The 22,809-nt window shown below is 39.8% G+C and overlaps 1 protein-coding gene across 2 annotated transcripts; it reads right to left on the bottom strand.

Annotated features, from left to right (window-relative positions):
• Positions 1 to 2,803: 2,803 nt before the first annotated feature.
• LOC117490535 (histone acetyltransferase KAT5) lies at positions 2,804 to 19,229 on the bottom strand. 2 transcript variants are annotated; one of them, XM_034140303.1, is made up of 16 exons: positions 19,181 to 19,229; positions 19,034 to 19,100; positions 17,715 to 17,783; positions 17,462 to 17,598; positions 15,915 to 15,983; positions 15,638 to 15,829; positions 13,917 to 14,081; positions 13,019 to 13,093; positions 9,615 to 9,680; positions 9,118 to 9,366; positions 8,051 to 8,140; positions 7,816 to 7,956; positions 7,612 to 7,705; positions 5,368 to 5,527; positions 5,194 to 5,275; positions 2,804 to 4,437 (listed from the first exon to the last, which is right to left on the bottom strand). In XM_034140303.1, the coding sequence occupies exons 1-16, from the start codon at positions 19,208 to 19,210 to the stop codon at positions 4,303 to 4,305; spliced, it is 1,821 nt and encodes a 606-aa protein (XP_033996194.1). In that variant the 5' UTR covers positions 19,211 to 19,229; the 3' UTR covers positions 2,804 to 4,302. The 2 variants fall into 2 exon arrangements, with proteins under 2 accessions (XP_033996194.1, XP_033996195.1); XM_034140304.1 differs by lacking the exon at positions 13,917 to 14,081.
• Between the last annotated feature and the right edge of the window lie 3,580 nt (positions 19,230 to 22,809).

Here is a 22,809-nt window from a genome sequence, read left to right on the forward strand (position 1 = left end):
GGAGACGCTCTCAAAGTCTTTGAGGACAAAGTCAGGAAAAGCCAAGAAGAAGAAATTATTTGAGCTGTTCTTTGTGTTCATCACCCTGGGTTCATTTAAAGGTCTCCTATCATGCAAAACGCACTTTTTGATGTCTTCTCTACATAAATATGTGTCCCCGGTGTGTCCCTATGTGTCCCCGGTGTGTCAGGAGACTCACAAAGTCTCAGGAAATAAAACCCTCTCTCTTTTCCTCCTTACCCAAATCTCTAAAAACGGGGGAACAACGGAGCTGATCCAGATTTACTGCGTCATGACGACACTACTAAAATGTGGGCAGGCTTTCACGCGATACTTAAGCCACGATACGATACTATCGCGATACCCAAGCCACGATACGATAGTATTGTGATTCTACGATATGCTAAGTATTGCGATACGATATATTGCGATATTGCAAATCACATGGGTCATATCCATGTCCGTCTTCCCTTCCAGGTTAAAACATGTATTTTCAATATGAATAGTTTATGTAAATAACCCAATGTGTGTTCTTTGAACCTGAAAAGGAGATGGCATTGTTTTTGTTATTGTTACTTTCATTGCAATTGTATACATGTCTTAACGTAACTTCCTGTTTTATATACGACCATCTTTCGGAGGGATATGCTAGTTTATATAATAAAATATCGATACTTGGCATCCGTGCATCGATACAATATCGCCGCCCAAAGTACCGCGATACTATGCTGTATCGATTATTTCCCCCACCCCTAATAGACATGTTTTTTTGTATATATCTGAGACCCATAATATATGCTTAAAAATAGCATAATAGGAGACTTTTAATATCCAATCAAATGTTTCCGTTGATTTGTAACTCTTCTAAAGGAGCTCTGCCTGGTGTCATTGAAACTCTGCTAAAGCTTTGTGTGCATGTAGTCTTTATGACATGTGATCAGATGTTGTTGAAACCTTTAAGATGTGTTCTCTTCAGAACCGCTACAGGATGTGTATTTTGTAAATTGTGCCATTTTAAAAAAAAAAGAAAAGTATCTTTAATATTTGTATGCATGCTTCTTAGTTAACGTTAAGCTGTCTTTGGCTCTTTTCTGCTGGAACAAATGTACATTTCCCCTCTGGGACTAATAAAGGTTTTCTGATTCTGATTCTGTGATGTCTTTAAAATGAAATGCATGAGCAGCTGAGCAGAGAGGGGATTCAGTTTATTGACAGGTGACGGGGGTCGGTGTCCACGTATAAAGAATCAAATAATAAATTCATAATGATCTTTGTTATGGATATGTATAGAGTTATGGATAAAACAATACAATGATGATAAAGAATCCATAAAAATGTAATATAAGTAAATAAAAAATGCATACGGTAAATTCTCACTTTGTTTCTGAGCTGTTTATGTAACACCTCCTTCTTAATCAGCAGATTGAAACTAAAGTAACCAGCCTGTTTTGAAAATGTAAGAATTAGAAAGTACAGGTATTTGTGTGTGTGTGTACTTTTATATATATATATTTTCCACGTCTGTCAGAAACACAGACCATTTCCAGTAATTCACAGTCTGCTGTTGGGCTCTAAGTGTGTGGGTGTAGTTTTCTGTTTGTCCACTAGATGGTAGTCCAAGCTCTGTTTTCTCAAGTCTTTTCTGTGATTTCCACCTGAGCAATGAACAGAGGTGGAAGAAGTACTCAGATCTTATACTTGAGTAAAAGTAGAAGTACTCAGATCTTGTGTAACCGGTGTCGTTAAGCGGTCTCTGAGTTGTGTTTTGCGTTGTTCACTAATTACGCCGCATATAGTATCGTATCGTGGCTTAAGCCGCATTTTCGGCTCAGTTGAGGCTCCCTAAGCAAGATGAGGCCCCCTCCGCAAGATGACGCCCCACGCAGTCTGCATGATCGGCCTGTAGGGAGGGACGGCCCAATACACGTGTTTCTGATTTTGAGGCAGGCTGATCACAACCATGAAATGAAACAGCATCAGGCCTGAGCTCTGCCGAGAGAGATACAGATTAATTTAAACGAGATCAAACTATACTAAACAGGTTAAAATACCGCGTATTAGACTGTTTAAGTTGTACCTATTTTAAAAAGTATTTGGGCAGGATCTAAAGTTAACCGGGAAAACGACTGAAGGTTCTCGGTTTAGCATCACATTTCATTAGTTCTCCACCTACCTGTACTTGGATAACCACATTTGACCCGCTGTAGGTGTCCATTTGTTGTTTGAATTTCCGCAGCTGGAGCAGAATAACACGTTAGGTTGTATTATTACACTTTATTTTCAACAAGCATGCCTCTTAACCAATTTTGACTTCTGTAATGTAATTCTGCAGACTCAGGCAGGACAGTGTGTGATGCTGCCTCCTGGTGGCTGTTATATAAACATGCTAACGGCTAGTGCATTGATTTTCAATTTGTTAATGTGTTTCCAATAATACTCTGTCACGATCAGACACAATATATATTCTACACAGTTGTGCACGGCTTTAATTGTAACAGTAAAAGTGATGTCTTTACTAATTTGAGTGACTAATACATTATTTTGATTTCTTACCTGTACCTAAAGTTCATAAAGCTGGTTCTCTCTGCCAATAATGATGCACACTGAATGGGGAAAATCGTATTCAAAGACATATTCAGGACACTTTTATGCATTTTAAGGTTGTTTTTATCAATTCAACAAGCTTTTTCCATATCAAACGTTCAAATCATACTCCCGACTGTGTTTGACTTAAAGATATACTAAATCAATTCAACAGGGTAAACTCAACATCCTTTGTGACGTGTAAACAAGAAACACAAACTGAAAGTAAGATACCACTTATTATTAACATCGTCTTCTCCTGTTGATATTGTGCAGCCAGTTATTTTACATGAAGTAAAAAAAGACACTAGACAACTGTACACCAAATTTACATTCCTCTAACAGTTCAACATGGCTTCTGTCTTCTAAGCTTTTTTTTTGTACAATCAGGTTCAGTATGTACATTTACAGGAAACAATGTGTAACTTGGGGATTTGATTTGTCTCATTGCACGCTGTACAGATGATAACGAGGGAATTGTCTGGAAAAAAATTAAGAATCACCTGAATGATCACAAACAAAACACAATAAATACTTCCAACTATTTAAAACATAGGGGAAATTAAGCAGAGCTACTTCTGTAAAAGATAACCCTGAAATGACCACGCATGTTTATTTGAATATTTTTTACAAGAGAACCATATTACTACTAGAACGTATCGCTGTTTGCTTGAGACAATAAAATTCAGGCACTGGAGGAGTATCGCAATAAACTGAAAATTACTATCTGTACGTTGAGATGAGGATTTACAGTTTGAATGTTGTGCTCCTGAAAGAGATCTTATAACTTCTCTCCTTTAACACAATAACAATACGTTTTCCATCGAGTCACTGTGACACTAAGCTGTTAATCAGAAGGTATTGTTTTCTGTGCAATTTAGGGGAAGAAGCGTATGAGAGACTTTCCGGAGCCTGCACACTTTGTACAAAAATGTATATTAAAAAAACGAAAAAGAAGTGATGAAAATATTTTGGAGTGCTGATCAAACATATGATAACGACATGTCATGTTGTTAAGGAGTGCTACAAGTCTTTTTGTAATTAACTATATTTTAAGTATGAGTCAAATTAAAGTGGTTATTGGATGGAGTCACACAGGGAATTTGACTTTTTGGGGGATATACAACGAGAACATTTCAACTCCACTTTTTTTGTGGTGCAGATACAAAGGACGAAAGACAAAGATCACACACTTGCATTTATGCCAAAGAAAATAAAATAAAATGTCTTGTTCAATTTAAAGAAATTCATTTCCCTTAGTGGTTTTTTTCACAACAAATCCCTGTAGAAGTCAGATTCTTTTCAATACCAAAACCATCTTACATCCATTATGTGGCCTGTATGTTAGGCTTTAATTTACACTTTTACACAAACACCATATTTCACTTTTAACGCACTGTTGGTCGTGAGCAGGATCTTTTACGCAGCAGGAGGTGTGTCTTTACATGTTGGCGGTGTCACTGTGCTAACTCGTTTCAGAATTGTCCCCAAGTTTTGACAGCTTTTTCAAATTCACAATATATAAAGAATATTCACAATAAAAACAATTGACAAGTTGTGGATCCAAAGCGGAGTCCTTGGGATTAAAAAGGTTTAGAAGTCAAGGGTTTCAGCGAGAAACTTTGACAAAAACCTTTTTCTGATCCACAATTTGCTTCAAGTCTGATACTGGCGGTTTGGGGGTGGGGTGTCAGTGAACCAGGGGGGGGGGGGGGGCTTCTACCACTTCCCCCTCTTGCTCCAGTCCTTAGGTGTGAAGTGCAGGCATTTTGAATCTATGCGCAAGTGTCTCTTCTGCATCGCTCTTTCATGTCCGTCCACAATGTCCTCTGAGAGAGTCAGGATGTACTGACCCTGCATTCAAGACACAAAACAACAATTTAAGAAACAGAAAATCACATTTTCTACAACATCGTTATGGGGGGAATTACCACACTGGTTAATCAATATGTCATGTTAGTAGAAACAACAAGTTATTTTTAGGGATAGCAGTTCCCTAATTTAAGCGATTTTCATTTGAGCACCTTGAGCAGCTTTTCCCTACCATGACATTAAAAAGTAACAGGAGTAAGATTTAAAATCAACAGTAGAACATAAAACTGTGTAAAGAGAAATTACAGAAGTGCGCAGGGCCAGTGACGGTCAGATCGTTTATCCATGATAGCCGTTTAAGATGTTTTTACAATTTTTAAAGTTCATAAAAACGTGTTTATTCAAATAATATTAACTGTATTGCTTGCAAAAAGTGTGTTCATTTCAATGCTTTATCTGACGCTGAGCCACGCTCGGTGCAAACGTTGCCGTGTAAATGGGGTTTTAGTGCTGTGATATAACTCCCCCTACTCCTGCAGCCCCCCACCAACAATGGGATTCCTTATCTGTGATCTCTAGTAACGATGATTGGTCGATATGAAACGTAAACGACGGTGTAAGCCATCGAGACAAAACCTCTTTTGTTCATTCATTTACATTCACCTATTTGCAAGCCTTTTCAGAAAGCCTTCCATGCCAAGTTAAAGTAAGCAGAGGGGCGTCTGCTGCCATGTTTATTTACACAGCACAATGTTGCAGATACAATCAGAAAGGGCCATCACAGACTCTATTTCTCACCTTGTAATAGTTGATGAGGTTGAGGTACTGCAGCGTTGAAATGACGTCTTCTTTCTTTACACTTGTGATCTCACTGATCTCACTGGAGGGTTAAAGCAAAGTCAGAGTCAATCATTAAACTGCTGTTATATACGTGATTTCCAAGGTTGAGATAAAACGCCAAGAGTCACATACTTGATGGTGATCTGCGGCCTTTCTCCGTTGTCCGGTTTAAGTTCCATGAGTATTTCCAGGATGGTCTGGGACCAGTAGGAGCGGTAGGACAGAAGGCCGAGGTCAGAGAGCGGCTTCTCAGGAGTGCCCGTCTTCCCTTCTACCTTCGACAGCTCGTAACCTGACAGAAACACACACAGAGAACAGATGACACGACTACAAGGTGAGGGAAACACAGAAAACACCGTAAAACTGGATGTATATATAAGAATGATGTAGATTAGCGCTAGGGATGGGTACCGAGCCCCGGTATTAAACGGGCCCCGGGGCTGAATTATTAAAGACCGTGGTACCGTTAAGCTCCGACGTTATCTGTCTTTTTATCGGTACTGGAGACATGTACAAAATATGTCATGTATTATTGCTACACAAACATTATATTGCAGTTTTAGTGTCGCCAACTCCGTTTCTAATACGCAAAAAGACTGCAAAATTAGTCTATGATTATTTTTAGTATTATCGATCTTTCCAATCCAGACGAGAGATCTCTCTCCCCCGTCTGTGTGCGAGGGGGCGGGGCAGTTCACACACACGCAGCTGCTACATGCAGCAACACACACACACGGAGGAGATGGCGGAGAGAACGCGCTCCGAGGTGTGGTTAAACTTTACCCGTCTCGCTCGTTGCCTAAAGTGCAATAAGAGTTTAGCATGTAAGGGCGGTAACACGAGCAATTTGTCGAAACATTTAGCAAAAGTGCACCACATTCAGACGGAGAAATGCACCGGGTTCGACTGTCTTTCTAGTAGCTCTGTAACCCCATCCACGAGTAACGTTTCCACGTCAGGTGTTATGTATGCTAGCAGCAACACACAGAGTTAACTCATTATTCAAACATGGGCTAATGATTAGAGGGAACTGAGTTATTTATTTTGTTAGAAGTTTCAGCTATTCTGTTTACAGTTCTGTCATCACATTATTTAATACGATTTGTTAAAGGTCCCATGTCATGGCCATTTCTACTGATCATATTTCCATTGTTGAGGTCTACTAGAATAGATTTAAATTGTGCAATTTTCCAAAATCACATTGGTTTCTCATCTCTGTATAGTATGTGTATTCACCAGGTATTCACTCTGTCCTAAACGGCTTGTTGGAGCTCCTGCCCCCCCCTCCCTGTGAGCCTAGTGTGCTCTGATTGGTTGGGACGTTGCGAGCTCGTTGCTGCTGCGAGGAGCGGACAGATTTCCGGGTCGGCGATACAGCGAGAACAAGCTAAACTCATCCTGAGCACACACAAAGACTCACAGCCGAAGTAAAAACAATAAGTGTGGCTTGATATTGAGTAAGAAAAAGGTTTATAACGCTGTGAGAATGGGTCTGCGGAGAGCATTTCTCCGCCATCCCAACTCGTCTATTACCAGCGTTCAGGGAGCTCTATGCAAGTCAATGGGGACTCCCTGTTAGTTAGCCAAGGGATCCTGGTGTGTGAGGTGCTCCGCGGATTGGTCCATTTGGGCCAATCCGGTCATTTGTTGTTGATTTGGGTGTTCACACGCCACAGAACCCAGGAAGCAAACAATGGAAAATGAGAAATCTCCAACGAGGCGTTCTGGGGCAGCATAGACAGGTCTTTTCTGTGTTAGAGTTTTACTCGCTACAGGGTGTACTTTGAGGGTTTGTGACTCTGCAGACAGTTTACATGCAGAAAAACCTTCATAACACACAAGGGGACGGGTAATAACCGGAAAAGCATGACATGGGCCCTTTAAAACACTGTTGTTTCTTTTGATGTTAAATATTATGTATTTAATTTAAATAAAAAGCAATGTTAGTTTTGTTCACAATTTGTTTAGTTAATTTACCTTATTTCTTTCTCCAAAAGAACCGATAGAAGTACCGTTAAAAGACCGGATCGATAAGCAGATAAAAGTAGTAGTACCATTAAAACCTTAACGATACCCATCCCTAATTAGCGCCTAAATGATATATGTTGCATTCTTTTTATATCTTTACGGGGTTCAGAAAGGGGACGCTGTGTTTTTTAGTTCAAAAACTGTCCATGTAAAGAACATATTCTGCTTTTGTTCAAAATGTTTAAGACAACAATATATTCCAAATATAAATATATGGATGTTTGTTGTAATTGTACAACGCTTTGGCAACACTGCAAGTCATTATGGCCATGCCAATAAAGCTATTTGAATTTGAATGTAAAGATATTTACTGAATATTGTGCCTCTGTTTTTTAATACCACACTTACTGAACTCGATGAGCAGTTTGCCGTAGCCCCTCCGCTGGTAGGGGGGCAACGTCAAGATGCAGGCCACGTTATAATCTTCAGTCGATTCTTTCTCCTGTGTGCAGAAAAGAGAAATATAATTTAGTTTGGGGTTTGTTTAGATATTGGACTTTTTCCAAGCTGTATTAAGTGAACTTCACAAGGAGATTTGCATAACGTGTGTACCTTAGAGTAGTATCCCACTATGTGGAAGCCTTTTGAGTCATACTCGGTCATAACATAGAACAGGAAAGGGTCCGTGTCGTAATACAAGGTTTTGTGGTCCAGGAAACATTTAGCGAGTAAACACAGGTTCTGGGAATAATTCTGGAAAAACATAAACAGACGTACATCAATCAGTAACACAATAAAAAAACATGACTTTTGTGAAAAATTGAAAAATAGATATCTAAAAGCTTACTTTGTTTTTCCTGCCGTCAATCTCAAAAAAAGAGATGGTGCCTTTGCGGTAGATCTCGTTGCCCGGCGGATGTCTGAGATGGCATTTTGTCTGTGAAAGAAACAGGAGGATGAGTGCAACGATCTAAGACCCCATTTACACGCAAACGCAAACGAACCGAATACGATATCAAAAAAGTCTTCCGTTCAAACGAGACCGCTCGAAAGCGCTGGAGACGCTGTAGTACATATGCCGGGCCTGTAAGTGGCGCTGTACTACCGCCACAAAATACACCAATAAGAAGAAACAGACTGACGCGTAAATACCAAGCCCCCAGGAAGTGCGCCGGACTCTGAGGAAAATATTCGTTGTGGCCAAACGGCGGTACTACACTTCCGTATCAGTCGTTGGGCCCGGAAAGACTTTTTCCCATTGACTTACATTGGGAAAGAGCCGTCTGTAAATCGTTGGATAATTTTTTTTAAACTAAATAAACTACCCAGTATGAACATTTGTATAGCCCCTATTAAAAACATTCGGTCCTCAAGTTGTAAAATGTGCTAATAACGTTATTCTGAGAGTTATTTTCCTCGGCATTATGAACGCGGATCAAACCCACGGGACCGCGCCGCCCGGCACGTTCATGTGACGTGTTCAGTACTACATGAGTTTTACCTTTACCCATGGATGCACAATAAGAACGGATTATACTTTCGTGACGTTTCGCTCTCTCAAAAGTTGGGCCATTTTGTGTTCATGCGCCAATGAGCAACTCTCATAGCAATGAACGAGGCCCCGCCTCCCACGCTGTATCCAGTTCTTATTATACATCCATGGTAAAGACACACTGTTTTCACACACACATGTAAATAATATGTACACATGACCAAATATGTATATATGTTCATTTTAATTAATTTCTTATTTTATAGTTATTTATCATTTTAAATGTGTTATCTTGTGACTTTATCCTGTTTTTCCAATAGTACCCTGTTGCTGTTGAACTACTGAATTGCCCCACGGGGATTAATAAAGGTCCATCTTATCTTATCTTATCTTAAAGATGGAGACACGCTGAGGATTCTTACCAAATGCCTCTGGAGACACTTGAGGCTTTTGAGGTACTTGAGACAGAATTCACAGAGGTAGAGGATGGGCAGCGTGGTGAGTTCCTGCGGGTACGGAGAGAAGTACCAGGGCTTCAGCCTGTGGCGTCCCAACTCTATACACTCGATGTTCTTCATGCGGGTCACGATGTCGTCATGGCTACGGTCCGACACCAGACTGCCCGTCATGCGGGGCGCCGTCGGGACGCCGTCAGAACTGTCCTGCGAATCCTGATGGGGAAAAATGTCGACATTGTTGACACTCAGTTATTTCAGGTTAATTGTGCTAAAACACAAAAAGCTGCTTGATCAAATGGAATTGCATTTCTACAGATCTAGATTTCTTTAAATGGTGTATAATCACAGTGGCTGTACGTGTTACTAAAAGGACTGGTCTGAGGTAAGCAGCACCTCTGTTTTATTGGTGAATTTGCACAGTAACACACAATCAACGACCAATAACAGGAAGTGAAACAGACCTCTGGTGGTGGTAGAAAGACACTGGCACTTTGAGGGTTGTTGTTATACTGCAAAACCTTTATCATCTATCAGAAAAAGAGAAAAAAAAGACTTGCTTTTGGAAACAAAAAAGGGGGATAAAACGGTTCTTATTGACACTGAACAGTTTGGTTTGATTGAAAGCAGAATTTAAGTTCAGTGTCACATTTGATTTAGAACAATCCAGAGTGGGTTCAGCCTCATATTCTCAATCAGAGGTAGTAGGGTTAGGGTTAGCTTCCCGCTTCTATTGAATGAAGCGGGAGGTAAAATGAAAACACTTAGGGCTGCACGATTTGGGGAAATAATCTAATTGCGATTTTTCTGACAGATATTGCGATTCGATTTGCGATATTTGTTTTTAAGCGACCCAACGGAAGTGTATTGTAAAATGCGGCCATATCTCCGGCTAGGAAGGTCGTATCAACGCGCTCGCGTCTCTAGCACCCCCGCAGCCCGAGCTACGAGTGAAAGAACTAAACTTACATGAAACTTCCGTTGGGTTGCTTTAAAGTCAAGCTTGAGTTTAAGATTCACCCTGTAATAGAAACATGTGATGGAGCATTACTAACCTGACTCAGATGCTTTGTTTCACCATCTAGGAAAGCTCCATTGGAAGCCATTTGGAAAAGTATTTCAAAAATACTTGGCAGGTGATTGGATCAATCTGTCTATCACCTACTATCATGGGCCACTTCTGATTGATTAACAATGACTGGTACATGTGGAGCACAGCACTTCTGATTGGTGTGGATGACTGACACACAAGAAGAACAAAACTAAAAAAATCGCAGGCTTTGCGATTTGATAATTGCATCATTTCAAATCGCGATTTCGATTTATTTATTTATTGTTTTGGTAACTTATGACACACGCAATGTCAAGGTCATTGGAGATGATGTGAGAATGTGGGAGGACACAAAATCTGAGCTGCTCATGTCAAGTTTCCAGAAAGAGCAAACCCTGCAAATCATGGTCTGACCTGCTAACATTGTTTAGTCTCATTTAGTGATATTAAATATTTGTTTTGTTTAGAACTGTACTGTTACATGTAAGCAATGACAAACGGTCAGTTCTCATGAATCTCTCAAAAACCAAGAACATAGATTTTTGATTATTTGTCATAGGTCGTAAAAATGTTCTACAATACATTTTTTATAAATCTAATAAGCTTGCAAATGAAAAATGTCAAAATGTCAATAAATTCTCTCATTGTACATTTGCAATAATTTATTCAGTCACAGTATAGAATTTAAAAAATCGAGCAAAACCAAATGCCAGTATAAACAAATGTAACTTTGCATAACATAAAACGTGCTGCTATGTTGCTGGTCATGTTTATTTCTAATTATTTAAACCAAGTAAAACCTACCAACAATGTTTTAGGCTCAGGATCATGCTATCAAATCACGTTCACAGTTGTGACGTGTAATGCACCGCTTGAATGCGACATTACTTATCCAGCAAACACTTTCATAATATAACTAATACAAAATATGAATTGGAAAATATGCTCTTCATAGCATGTCGAAAAAAGATAAGGGTAAAGCATGTCACTTTTAAAGTAAAGGACGATAAAAACAATAATGTGAGAAAAATGTTTGGACTTTTCTCAAATTTGAAAATGAAATAACTTGAATAATTCTCCATTTTATTCAGGCAGTATTTGTGATCAATTTGGCTTGAATTGAAAGAAGTGTTTAATGTTTCAATGTTTTAGTTTGAACATTCAAAACAAAAAGATGAAATCATTAGGGCTGTCAGTCGATTAAAATATTTAATCGCGATTAATCGCAAATTAATCGCACATTTTTTATCTGTTCTAAATGTACCTTAGAGGAATATTTTTCAAGTTTTTAATACTCTTATCAACATACGAGTGGACAAATATGCTTTATGCAAATGTTTGTTTATTATCATTGGAACAATGACAAATATTCTCCTGAATATTTTCAATACAACAACCTGGAACCTCTCTCTCTCTCTTATGGCGCGTTTCCACTACGGCGCGGAGCACGGTTTAAGAGGGCTGTGACTTCAGCGGCCCGTTTTTGGTTGCGTTTCCACTTGGCCTAGTACCGGCCGGCGGGTCCTAATTCACAGTTTTTCTGGCCTCATAAAATCGTGGGTCCAGGGCCAGAGACAACGAGGCTGAGTCGGGCTGAGTATGCTAAACTAGAGAGAGGAGCGCTGCAAGGGGGCTACAACTACAACAAGATGGACATATTTGACCGTGATTTAATTGTAATACACGTTTCAAAATGATGCCGAAGTAACAACATACTGATACCGGTTAGTAAAAACCATGAATTAATGCTTTGACAAGTCTGCAGACAGACGGCAGGCGAAAAACCTTTTAAAATGCGTGTTTTCTAAATGGAGATTGGCTAAGCTAACGCAGTATATGCTCCGACCGTCCACACTCACAACAACGGCCTATACAGACATAAATAAAGCAGCGACTGTATTCACCATGACACAGGCAGTCTGTGGTGTGTACTTGTTTCACTTTTGTCTAGTTTCTGAACATATATGAGGAGCTGTGAGCTCTGAGTGCTAACAGCTAACGGCTGTGTTGTTTTTCTGGGGTTCTCATTGAAGATGACGTCACGGCTCCGCCTACACTGCGTTACTATAGATACTACCCCAGTTCCTAAACTGTAATGGGAATGCGCCATAAAGTGAGCCAGTCCTAACGAGGCCTAGCCATACCGAGCGAGGCCGGCGAGGCCGTGTAGTGGAAATGCGCCATTACACTCTCTCCCAACCCTGTCTACTTCTTTGCACTGAGCCAGTTGCTCAAACAGACAAGCCTGTTTACAGTTGTCGGCGAAATGCCGCTCCTCTGTCATCATCTTCAGTCAAAGCATGAGACTGAAGTTCCCACTGTGGGTCAAAATAATGCGCTGTGATGTGCAGTCGACACGTTGGATGCGATCCGAATGATCTAACGCAGCCCCTCGTCCTCCACAATGTTAAGCTGTAGCCACCCATTTAGCTATCGTTGTTGTTGTCCAGGCGTCTCCCCAGCAACTTTCAAGCGTGGTCTGCCGCAAGCGAGCGGCAGGAGCGGGGCTGTCAGCATCAGCTGTGTGCTTGGCTTGCTGTTTAAAAAACACCTTTTTTTGTATCCATATCTCTCGCTAGAATCTCCCACCATCCAACTAACAACAACAACGTCAAGCCTTTGGGCTCTGAAACTACGGGGCGGACCGAGGACAAATACACATGCATTAACCGCACGTTAAAATAATTAGTGGCGTTAGTTGACAGACCTAGAAATCATGCATCTTCAAAACCAAAAAGCAGCAGAGACATGGTAAACACTTAAAATAAGAAAATAATAAGATGCCTGTAACGTTTTAAATATATTGAAGATACACACCTCGTCCGCTCCCCCACAGTTGGCTTTCCTCTTCCTCCCGGGCTGCGGGGGGATGAGTCGTCTGGCGGTCCCGTTCTGTCGATATGATACAAAGATAAGTGGCGAATTAGCCAAGAAAAAGAAAATACAAAAATGTCCACAAGATTCTAAGGTGTTGTCATATGCACATTATCTACAGTGTAGAAATGGCAATGAGATTCTTCTGACCCGAGCTCCTCCAACAATGCAACATATATTATAAAATACAAATACAAAATTGTGCAAGAAGTCTATATACATTAGGGCTGCACGATATATCGTGTCGTGACGATAATCGCGTTATACGCATGCGCGATATTCACATCGGACGTACGATTTTTTTTTTTTAGGACGTGCGATATTAAGTAGGCAAATTAACTCAAACACGCCATGTTACAATTATTTTGCTGCTTGCTACAAAAGGAAAACTCGCGCGGCTCTCATGACAGGGGTACTTGAGTGAGTGATCAGATCACAGCAGGATAACCGAGCTAGCTCAGCTTGTTGCTCTGATAACTTAAGATCCGGACGTCTGTGACTAAAATCCTTCATCCGGTTAAATATAGTTAAAAAAATACCAATTGTATTGCATTAAAGTTCAAGAAATGATGGTTTGCGGACAAAAATAAATGTATTTTCTTCAATTCCTGTATTTTTTCATATATCGCAATATATATCGCAGGGGAAAAAAATATCGCAATGTCAGTTTTTTCCAATATCGTGCAGCCCTAGTATGCATGTCAATAGAATATGATATATACAAGAACAGAATGTGAAATTAAATATTGTACATTAAGACGAATATATGGTGAGAACTATTTATATAAATTAGTCGATTGCAAGAGGACAAACAGATGAATGTTTAGGGGCGTGTCTTTACTGTAGTGAGCGAGGCGATGGGTTCATTGTCTTCACGGGACTTGAAGGTTTCTCTCACGGCGGGAAACACCGCCGCCTGAGAGGCTTCGGCTGAACTCTGCAGCGACGGCACGGGAGTGGCCGGGGGGACCTGCGTCGCCACGGGAACGGCCTCTACTTTCCTCTTCTGGAAAAACAATCAGTGTCAGGCATTTGTCTTCAAATAAGTACAAATAGAGAAAAAAAAGCTTCAGAAAAGTTTTTCTCCAAACGAACTGTTTCCAGTCAAATCAGAGGCATTTTTTTTTATGCCACTCAGAATTACATTTTAAACTCAAATTTGCACACTTTGGCATTTGGTTACAAAAAGTTGGTTACATGTTACCAATATTTTTTGGGAAGAATGTTACCTAATTCCTAAAATACCAATTCCCAAGTACTTTTTAAAGATTTTAATACCAATTATGGTCTTATTTTACATCATATTTAGATAATTAATTCTCTCTAAATATACTCTGCGGGTATATTTTAGATAGGCTTCTTTAAAGTGCACCTATCATGCTATTTTAAGGCATATATTATGGGTCTGATATATAAAAAGATATAAAAACATGTCTATGATGTGTTTTTCTCAAAATACAAACAGATCATGCATTTTAGACATCCCTCATATCCAGTGGTGTAGTGGGCGTTGGACGCGGGGGTACGCCGTACCCCCACTTATTTGAAGCATGATTTTTTTTTAATAGTCTAATAAATATAAAATCATTGCCAGTGTTATCAGTTGCAAGTGTGTATTTGTTGTAATAATGACGAAAACATAATAGGCAGATTTCACAGTAATTATAATAAAAACGTAGCTCAAGCATTTATGCAACTTGATTTGAAGCGTGTGTGTGTGTGTGAGGGGCAGCACCGTGTGAGGGGCAGCACCGTGTGTGTGTGAGGGGCAGCACCGTGTGAGGGGCAGCACCGTCTGTGTGTGTGTGTGTGTGTGTAGGGTGACCAGGTGTCCCGCTTTGTGCGGGACTGCACACACAGCATTTTTATTATTTGTCCCGCGTCCCACAAATTGAGACTATGTCTCGCATTTGAGTGACAGTCGCGCAGGAAGGCCGGATCGGTTCGCTGACGGCCGGCACCGCCCTTTATTATTATATTGTTTAAACGGCATCATGTAAGTTGCGCTGACAGGCGACACAGAGGTCCACAGTGTACCCCCCCCCCCGAATTTCTGAAACAGTATGGAGCTCAAATGCTTTTTTTCTTGCGGGTTTATCACAAGGTGAGTTCCTTTTTTTATTACCTGCTTTTTAAACGCATGTACTCTCCAGTACAGGTTAGCTCTGAGTGTTAGCGAGGCTTGCTAATGTAAACAAAGACGAGATGACGTCCAAAACATGTCAGGCATTGTTTCTGATAGCAACTTTCTGTGGGTCCACCATCCGAAATTACGTCATATCGGCAGCAAATCTGTATCCGCTCGTTGTACCCCCGTTTTTAAAAGATGTGGGTACGGAGGAAAAGAGAGAGGGTTTTATTTTCTGACGCTGCGTGAGTTCCCCGACGCACCGGGGACACATCTTTATGTATAAAAGCCATAAAAAAAGTGCATTTTGCATGATAGGTCCCCTTTAAGCTAAGGGTTTCATCATTTTGTTTTACACCTCCAGATAATAAAAGCTCATGAAACAATCCGTCTTCAGCACAAGGTGAACGATGAGACACAGAGAGAGCAGCTACCTTGAAGGATTTGGGGAAGTTGTTGTTGAAGTGTGGTTTTACGAGTCCAGTGCAAACACCCGACAAACATTTGGAGACGTTGTTTGTTAAATCACTTCTAGGAGTGATCTGCACCACCGGATCAGGCTCTTCTTTTTTGATTTCATGGTTGTTTATTTCTGGAGTGGCGTGCAGTTCATTGTGAGCCGAGAGCTGTGTGATCAGAACAAGATAAAGGTTAGCACCAAGTTCAAACAAGATCTCAGACATTTCTACAAGGTGTGGATTCAAGTCGTACCGGTGTGGGGAGAGTTTTTCCTCTGGATGGAGCCGAGGCCGACTGTGCGTTGAGCTCTAAACTCTTCCTCTGAAATAAACAGGAAAAAAAAGGTTAACATTCATATAAACTAGGGATGCTCCGATCAATCAGCCGATATTCACTCTCGGCCGATCGATCGGTGCTCTCTATAAAGGCCGATCAGGAGAGCCGATCACATGACGTAAAATACATGACACTTTTCTCTGTGCGCTGCAAAACAAGCTCGCCAAAATGGCTTCACCGGTCTGGCATTATTTTAAGGTGTCCGTAAAAGACAATAAAATAGCGGTATGCAACGTGTGTGTGAAGCAGAAATCCTGCAGCTCCGCCCGCTGTGACGGACCGGTGAGCGAAACACACACTAAGAGTTAGACCTAACACACGTAGCTATTTTATCTACCTCTGGAACAAGCTAAACTAGTTATACATATATTTATTCTTCACTGTCGGGTCACTCATTACTGGATCAGTGAGCTGCATGAGATACTGACGGGCTGTCAGGAGAGAGGGAGGGAGGGAGAGAGGAAAAGAGAGCGCTTCTGCTCATTTCTCCCGTGTTATTATCCAAAGTTAATGTAAACTTAAATAATGTACTTCATTTGAATGTAATAATTATGTTGGTTGTTGTTTGTGGAAGCGCATCATGTATTGAAAAATGTATCTGAACTTTTTGATCCGTTACGATTATAAACTGAAGCAATATAAAAATGAGCCCCATTAACTGAGTTTTAAACATCACTTTAAATGGAAGATCCCCATAGCCCCCCCCCCCCCCACCCTATGATCGGTATCGGCCGATACTGATTCCGGCGATCGGCCCCAAAATTGGCGATCGGAGCATCCCTAATATAAACCTTGAGGGATTCACTCTTTACACAACGTACATATTGTTGCGCATCAAGAAAAACAGTTTGAGTGGAAATCGAAATAAGAGGAGTAAGTGTTTCTTTAAATATTGAACACTTCGTAGAGGTTTTGCAAAAAATAAGTGTCGAGGCAGGGTTAAAAATAAAAGACAACACATATAATCCTGCGCCCAGTCGGCTATCAAATGCATCATGTATTGACGGAACATTTTTATACTAAAACGACCACATATTTGCTAATAATTTGTAGATATTATTGTAGACTGAGTTTTTGCAAACCAACCACCAGTTAAAATGATTAACTTGTAAAAAACAGTTACTTTTTGTCTGTGTTTTCTCTAGTAGCTAAAGATGAATACGAATATACATGTATTTCCATCTACACCACACAGATAATAATACCCACTTAGAATTACTTATAACACAGTGATTGAGATTGACATTAACTCAACTCTGTGAGAATTGCACTTTTCTAACAGCAATAGCATCCACAGGTTTTAACACTTCTCAGTTTCGGTCGTCAAAAATGCTGGGATGTAAAATGAAGGCCAATGTATGAACTAGTGTCCTCACAATGGTAAATAAGATGCTGACAAAAGCTGAGTTGGTGATGAAATGTTTCAGGGTATGAGATCAACATGTGGCAGAGCACGGGCTTACCACGTCTCTCTCTGGGGAACCGGGGCGGGATCCTGGAAGACCGTTCTTGGTTGGCGTTTTAGCTTCTTTCTTTGGGAACTGAAGCTTCTTCATGTCCAGCCGGTCTCCTGTGACCCACTCATCCAGGCGCTTGTTGACTTATAACGCAAACAAGAAGGCATTAGCTGTCAGTGTAATTTAATTGAGTCTGTAAAATGACTGTTACAGGTAAAGTTCCTCAGAAGAAACAAGAAGTGACACAAGCTATACTCACAGTCAATGTAGTGAACATAGTAAAGCTTTCTCGAGGAGACTTCCTTCACGCTTAGAATTTCAGCCAATGCTGCGAGGAAAAAGGAGATATGTCAAATAAAACTTGCAACAAACGTTATTTCAATTAACAAAATGATTGTGATAGACTTCAATTAAATAGCTGCTAAAACATTATGGATCTGCCATCATGCTTAACAACAATTCCTTACTGTGAAATAGATTTAAGGCGACACAAGGTACTAAAAATACTGCGGAAATAATTGAAATATAAAAAAGAAGACATAGCCTCATTTGCATACATCTATGGTTATGATGGACCCTTGCTCTTGATAAAATATTGTATGGAACAGTCAAATGAATTGTATTGTAATGAATCTGAACCCCCAGCTCAACTCGTTTGTCTGTTTGGATGCATTTGCTTATATAATGTCTACAGTGTGTTGAACAATATGGTTTTAAGTGAGTTTTATGTTGTTGAACATTGTCCAACCATACCTACGGGTCAGTGGTATGGCCATTATCATATATTTGATTGCAAAAACATTCAATTAAGAAGGTGAAAGAAAATAAAGAATTGATACACAAATGATGTATGACATATTCTTGTTTTAAACTTTTAGATTGCATATGAGTGGATAGTTATACCTCTATTATACATTCATTTAAATAAAAATAAGATCATAAATCGCAATACTCATCTAGACACATGCAACCTGTAACAGGGGGAAGTAAACACAAAATTAAGCTAAAACGTTTGACAACCACTGCCAAAAACAAACTTCAAGATGAGGTTGAAACTTGTGTCAAAGGGTCAAATCGTGTGTATTTCTTTGTGTTTTGCTGAGGTGTTAGGACCTTTCTGAAGCTCAACAATGACAGTTGACTGAAAAAGTGTCACTGAAATGCGAGACTGATTTTTATGTGGCACTAACTTTTCTCATCTTTCGAACTATCATAACAAATAGGAGCACTTATACTCTTTTGAGTGAGCCAAACTGCATTCAGAAAACCAAACACATCACCTGAAAAATCCGTTTTACATTTGTAAACAACAGCCTGCTGTCAGGTGGATTTTGCTCAAGTAAGTCTTTCCCAACAAAGTATTTTATAAAAATGTCCCTGGGAGCTAGCTAGCTAGTATAATACGGATTTACTAGTGGCTCTGGCAAGTGTTTAAGTTAACTAGAGTCACAATGCAAAGCGACATGTGTGCCCCGTGTGTTTACAGCGCTCCGACTGAGGCCGTCTGATAACAACAGCTGAGGTCCGCTAGTTAGCATTAGCTAGCTTAGCACGGGAAAACAACCGCACAATACTTACGCCATTCGTCTTCGTGTTCCTGGTTTTTACGAAGAACGGGGAGGCGGCAGCCCTCAACGATATCCACCTGTCAGAAATAACACGTTAATTTGCACCCTGAAAGTGGTCAATGGCTCTAAAATAAAATAATATCGCTCGAAAACCTACCGATGATGCGTTGTCCGCCATTTTCGTCATCTGTGAGAGCAGCAGCAGGGTGTTGTGGGAAAATGCCGGTCCACAACAAAGACGACTTAAAGAGCAAGATGAAGCCGTTTCAATCAACTCGGAGACCGGAAGTCGTAAAACCAAACCGGAAAAAGAGAAGCAGGGGATTTCTCTCTATGAACATCCATGTTTTTAAGGGGTTTTACTCTTTGTTCACTGTTTTTAATCAATCGTTCCTTTTCTTTCTTTCTTTGGATAACATATATATATAATAGTATTGTTATTATTATTATTATTATTATAATCTGTGATATTTTTGATATGTGAAGTAAACGCTATTTTTCAACACACTTGCAAACTTCCATTTACCCTTGTATAAATTAAATACTGGGGTCCTTTGCGAAGAAAACGGGCAACATGTGAAAGGGTAATCATTTGTGGACAACATTTCAATGATAGTCAATTCAATATCTTTAATCTGTCCAAAAGCTGGTCCACCTTGAAAATTGGAAACGGACATATAGAGATAACCAGGCATAGCAATACAATGGTGATACAGTCATATACCAAACAGAAAGATAGATAGGTGAGAAAATAAGAAGTGGCCATTATTATCATATTTTTGGTGGAGTTCTCAGACCTGATCTGTCTCTACTTAGTGTATTCACGACTCTGGAACAATCTTTAGATACATAAAACCAGGCAAATACATTACATTTTACATATTCACCCTCATACATACTGCTTAGGCACTTTCTTTGACAACTTGATGAAGTCCTGTATTATTTTCAAGATGGATAGTATACACTTCTCGCCAGTAGGGGTCCCTCTTGTCTACAAGCCAATCAAGCCCAGAGGAAAACAAATAAACAGGCTTTGAACAGAAGGTGACCTCCACAATGACTTTCACTGACAACATTAATTAGGGCATAATACACAGCTTAATGAAGATTAAGATATTAATAAGACCGTATGGGTTCTGAGTCTGAATAACAGCCATGGATACATAAATCCATAACGACTTAATATTTATTTGATGTTTTCAATTTTGCTTTTGCCATTTTATCTCCCCAAATCTTTCTGCAACAATAGATGCAGCTCATGGTTTAAGACAGCAAGCTAGTGTCCTAACATGACCCAATCTGTCTTTGTATATGAAGCTCCTGTGAGAGTGTAGAGAACAGCACTGAGATTACAAAATCAATCAAATCTTTCTTAAAGTCCCATTGCCTTTCTTTTGTAACCTGCTCTCCGCTTCCTCGTGTAATGATGAATATAAGTTATTTTTGAATACACTGCTTCACCACTATATAATAGAGGCATTATGCACATTTGCAGAAGTACATCCCTCTCAGCATGCGGCATTGTGTTTGCTGCTTTTGCAATCATCAGGACAATGGTGCCTTTCGGGATGAAAATGCTTTAAATAAGTGAGCTTTCATGGTTTTTGGAGATACTGACACCCAGCTTTCCTTTTTTTTAAAGAATACTTCTCATAATATTTGATTCATTTAATTCAATTGACAAGAATAGCGCTTACATTATAAAGTAAGAGTTAGTTGCTGTAATAAAAGAGATGTTTTCATATTAATACATTAAACCCCAACCAAGCTTCTGGTTTCAGGCAGAGGGTGAAAAGAGGTGCTGCAGCAAAGGCAGTGTGAGAAAAAAGAAGCCATTTTTTTAACATTAAAGGTGGGGTAGGTCATTTTGGAGAAACCAGCTCGAGTGCGCTAGAATTTGAAAATACACAACCGGAAAAAATCTGCCACTTCCTTACAGAGCCCCTCCTCCAACACACACGAACGCGCACATGACCAATGAGGGCACAAGATAAGTTTATGCACAGATGGAAGGCTGACAGGCAGGCAGGCCATCCAGTTATTTTATCCGGGCCGACTAAAATGATTGGTCGTGCTTTTTACAGTACTACGGCTTCCACAGATGACATTTTTTTATGGATTTTTTGTCAAAGCACTTAAGATATTCATTGCTATCGGGATGTTAAGAGCATTCCATGGAATATAACAAAAAGTGTATCTCGAGCCGGTTTATCAAACGTACCTACCCCACCTATAAAGCATGTTAACTTGGCAGAAAATACAAATATGAACCTAAAAATGAGCATTAAAGGCCCCTAAATTCCATAGTACATCAGTGCCCAAAGTGTGTATGGAGAAACTGTAATTAAGTGATCTGACTGTACATACACTTGTGATATATGATCGACCAAACAACAAATTACCAAATAGATATTCACTTAATTATCTTTGTGGCCTTGTATATCCTCACACATGAATTCAGTCTGATGTTTGAGCGAATCATCTCACTGAGCAAGGGTAAAGGTTATAAATGATCTTTATTATAATCCTTGGAACAGCGTTCAGTACAGAGAACTTGCATTTTTTTGTTATGAAACCATTAGTTAATCTGTAAATGATAAACAAACTATATAAAACAAAAATAAAAAAGACAGTCAGTGTTAAACAGCCTTTCCAACACTTATATTCAACCAGACCATCGAAACGTTCTGTAGGATTAGCCTGCATATAATCATTAACCATGCATGTTAGAGTGCACTGTCAGGTGGCTTATTATGGCAAACAGGTGAAATAGTGACATGATCATTCAAAGTGTGAAAGAAGAGTGAAAAAGCATCGACCATACGCTCATCAGCTGCATCCTGCACACTTCCACAATACTGCTCACATGTGATTTTCTCCACTGGAGCTAAATAATATTTGTCAGTGATCACTTTTATGACCTGGAAATGACAATGGAAAATCTTAAGAAACAATTTCAGGATAGATTGAAAATCCAATTAGCAGGAAAATCCAGTTGGATTTAGATTACTACAAACATTGTGGGCGACTTTTCAGAGCTAATTCTTTGGCCAGAAATGTAATGAGAACATTTGCTGAGAGATGAACCCACTTCTTTTCACATTTCGCAGCAGAGGAAGGATCATTTGTTTTCTTCTTTGGTACCACAGTCCTTAAGCCCTGAGGCCAAGACGTTCCCAGACTTGTTAATGACTGCAACACTGCTAATTATCCCTGCTTTTCTCCAGGGTTAGAGCTCTTTATCTTCCTCATGCAAAGTCATCCTTACAGGTCTGCTACCAACACTTGAGCTTTTCGTGTAATTTGTGGAAGAATAAAACACATATCTGCTGTAATGGCCCTAAAAGTCACTTTATGCAACTTTTATACATTTTCCTGCACTAACTAGAGAACTTTGACAAAGTCGGACATTAAAGTGGCAAAATATTACTACTAGTTTCAGCTTATTCAGACCCGTCTACAGTACGTTTTAATATTATTGTTCTGCTTCTGTCCCTCTAATTAGACCTAAAAAAAAACATAACCAAAGATGAGACAGAGACAGACTGCATGATTCCCTTCATGAAAACACCATCGGATGGTTATTGCACATAATAAAACTGTTAGGAACAAAAAATACTCAAATCAAGCTCTCAGTAAAAAACATATGACTGATGCCACAGCAGTGGGAGGTATAACTATATCACAATGTTAACTATTGCTATTAATGACAGAATCCAGACGTCTGCAGGACTCCACCTGCTGATCAGTGAAGCAGATCAGCGCTCACGGCTCTCTCTCCAGTCT

The sequence above is a fragment of the Trematomus bernacchii genome, unplaced genomic scaffold (assembly GCF_902827165.1).
Source record: "Trematomus bernacchii unplaced genomic scaffold, fTreBer1.1, whole genome shotgun sequence".
In the NCBI taxonomy this organism is placed as follows: Eukaryota; Metazoa; Chordata; class Actinopteri; order Perciformes; family Nototheniidae; genus Trematomus; species Trematomus bernacchii.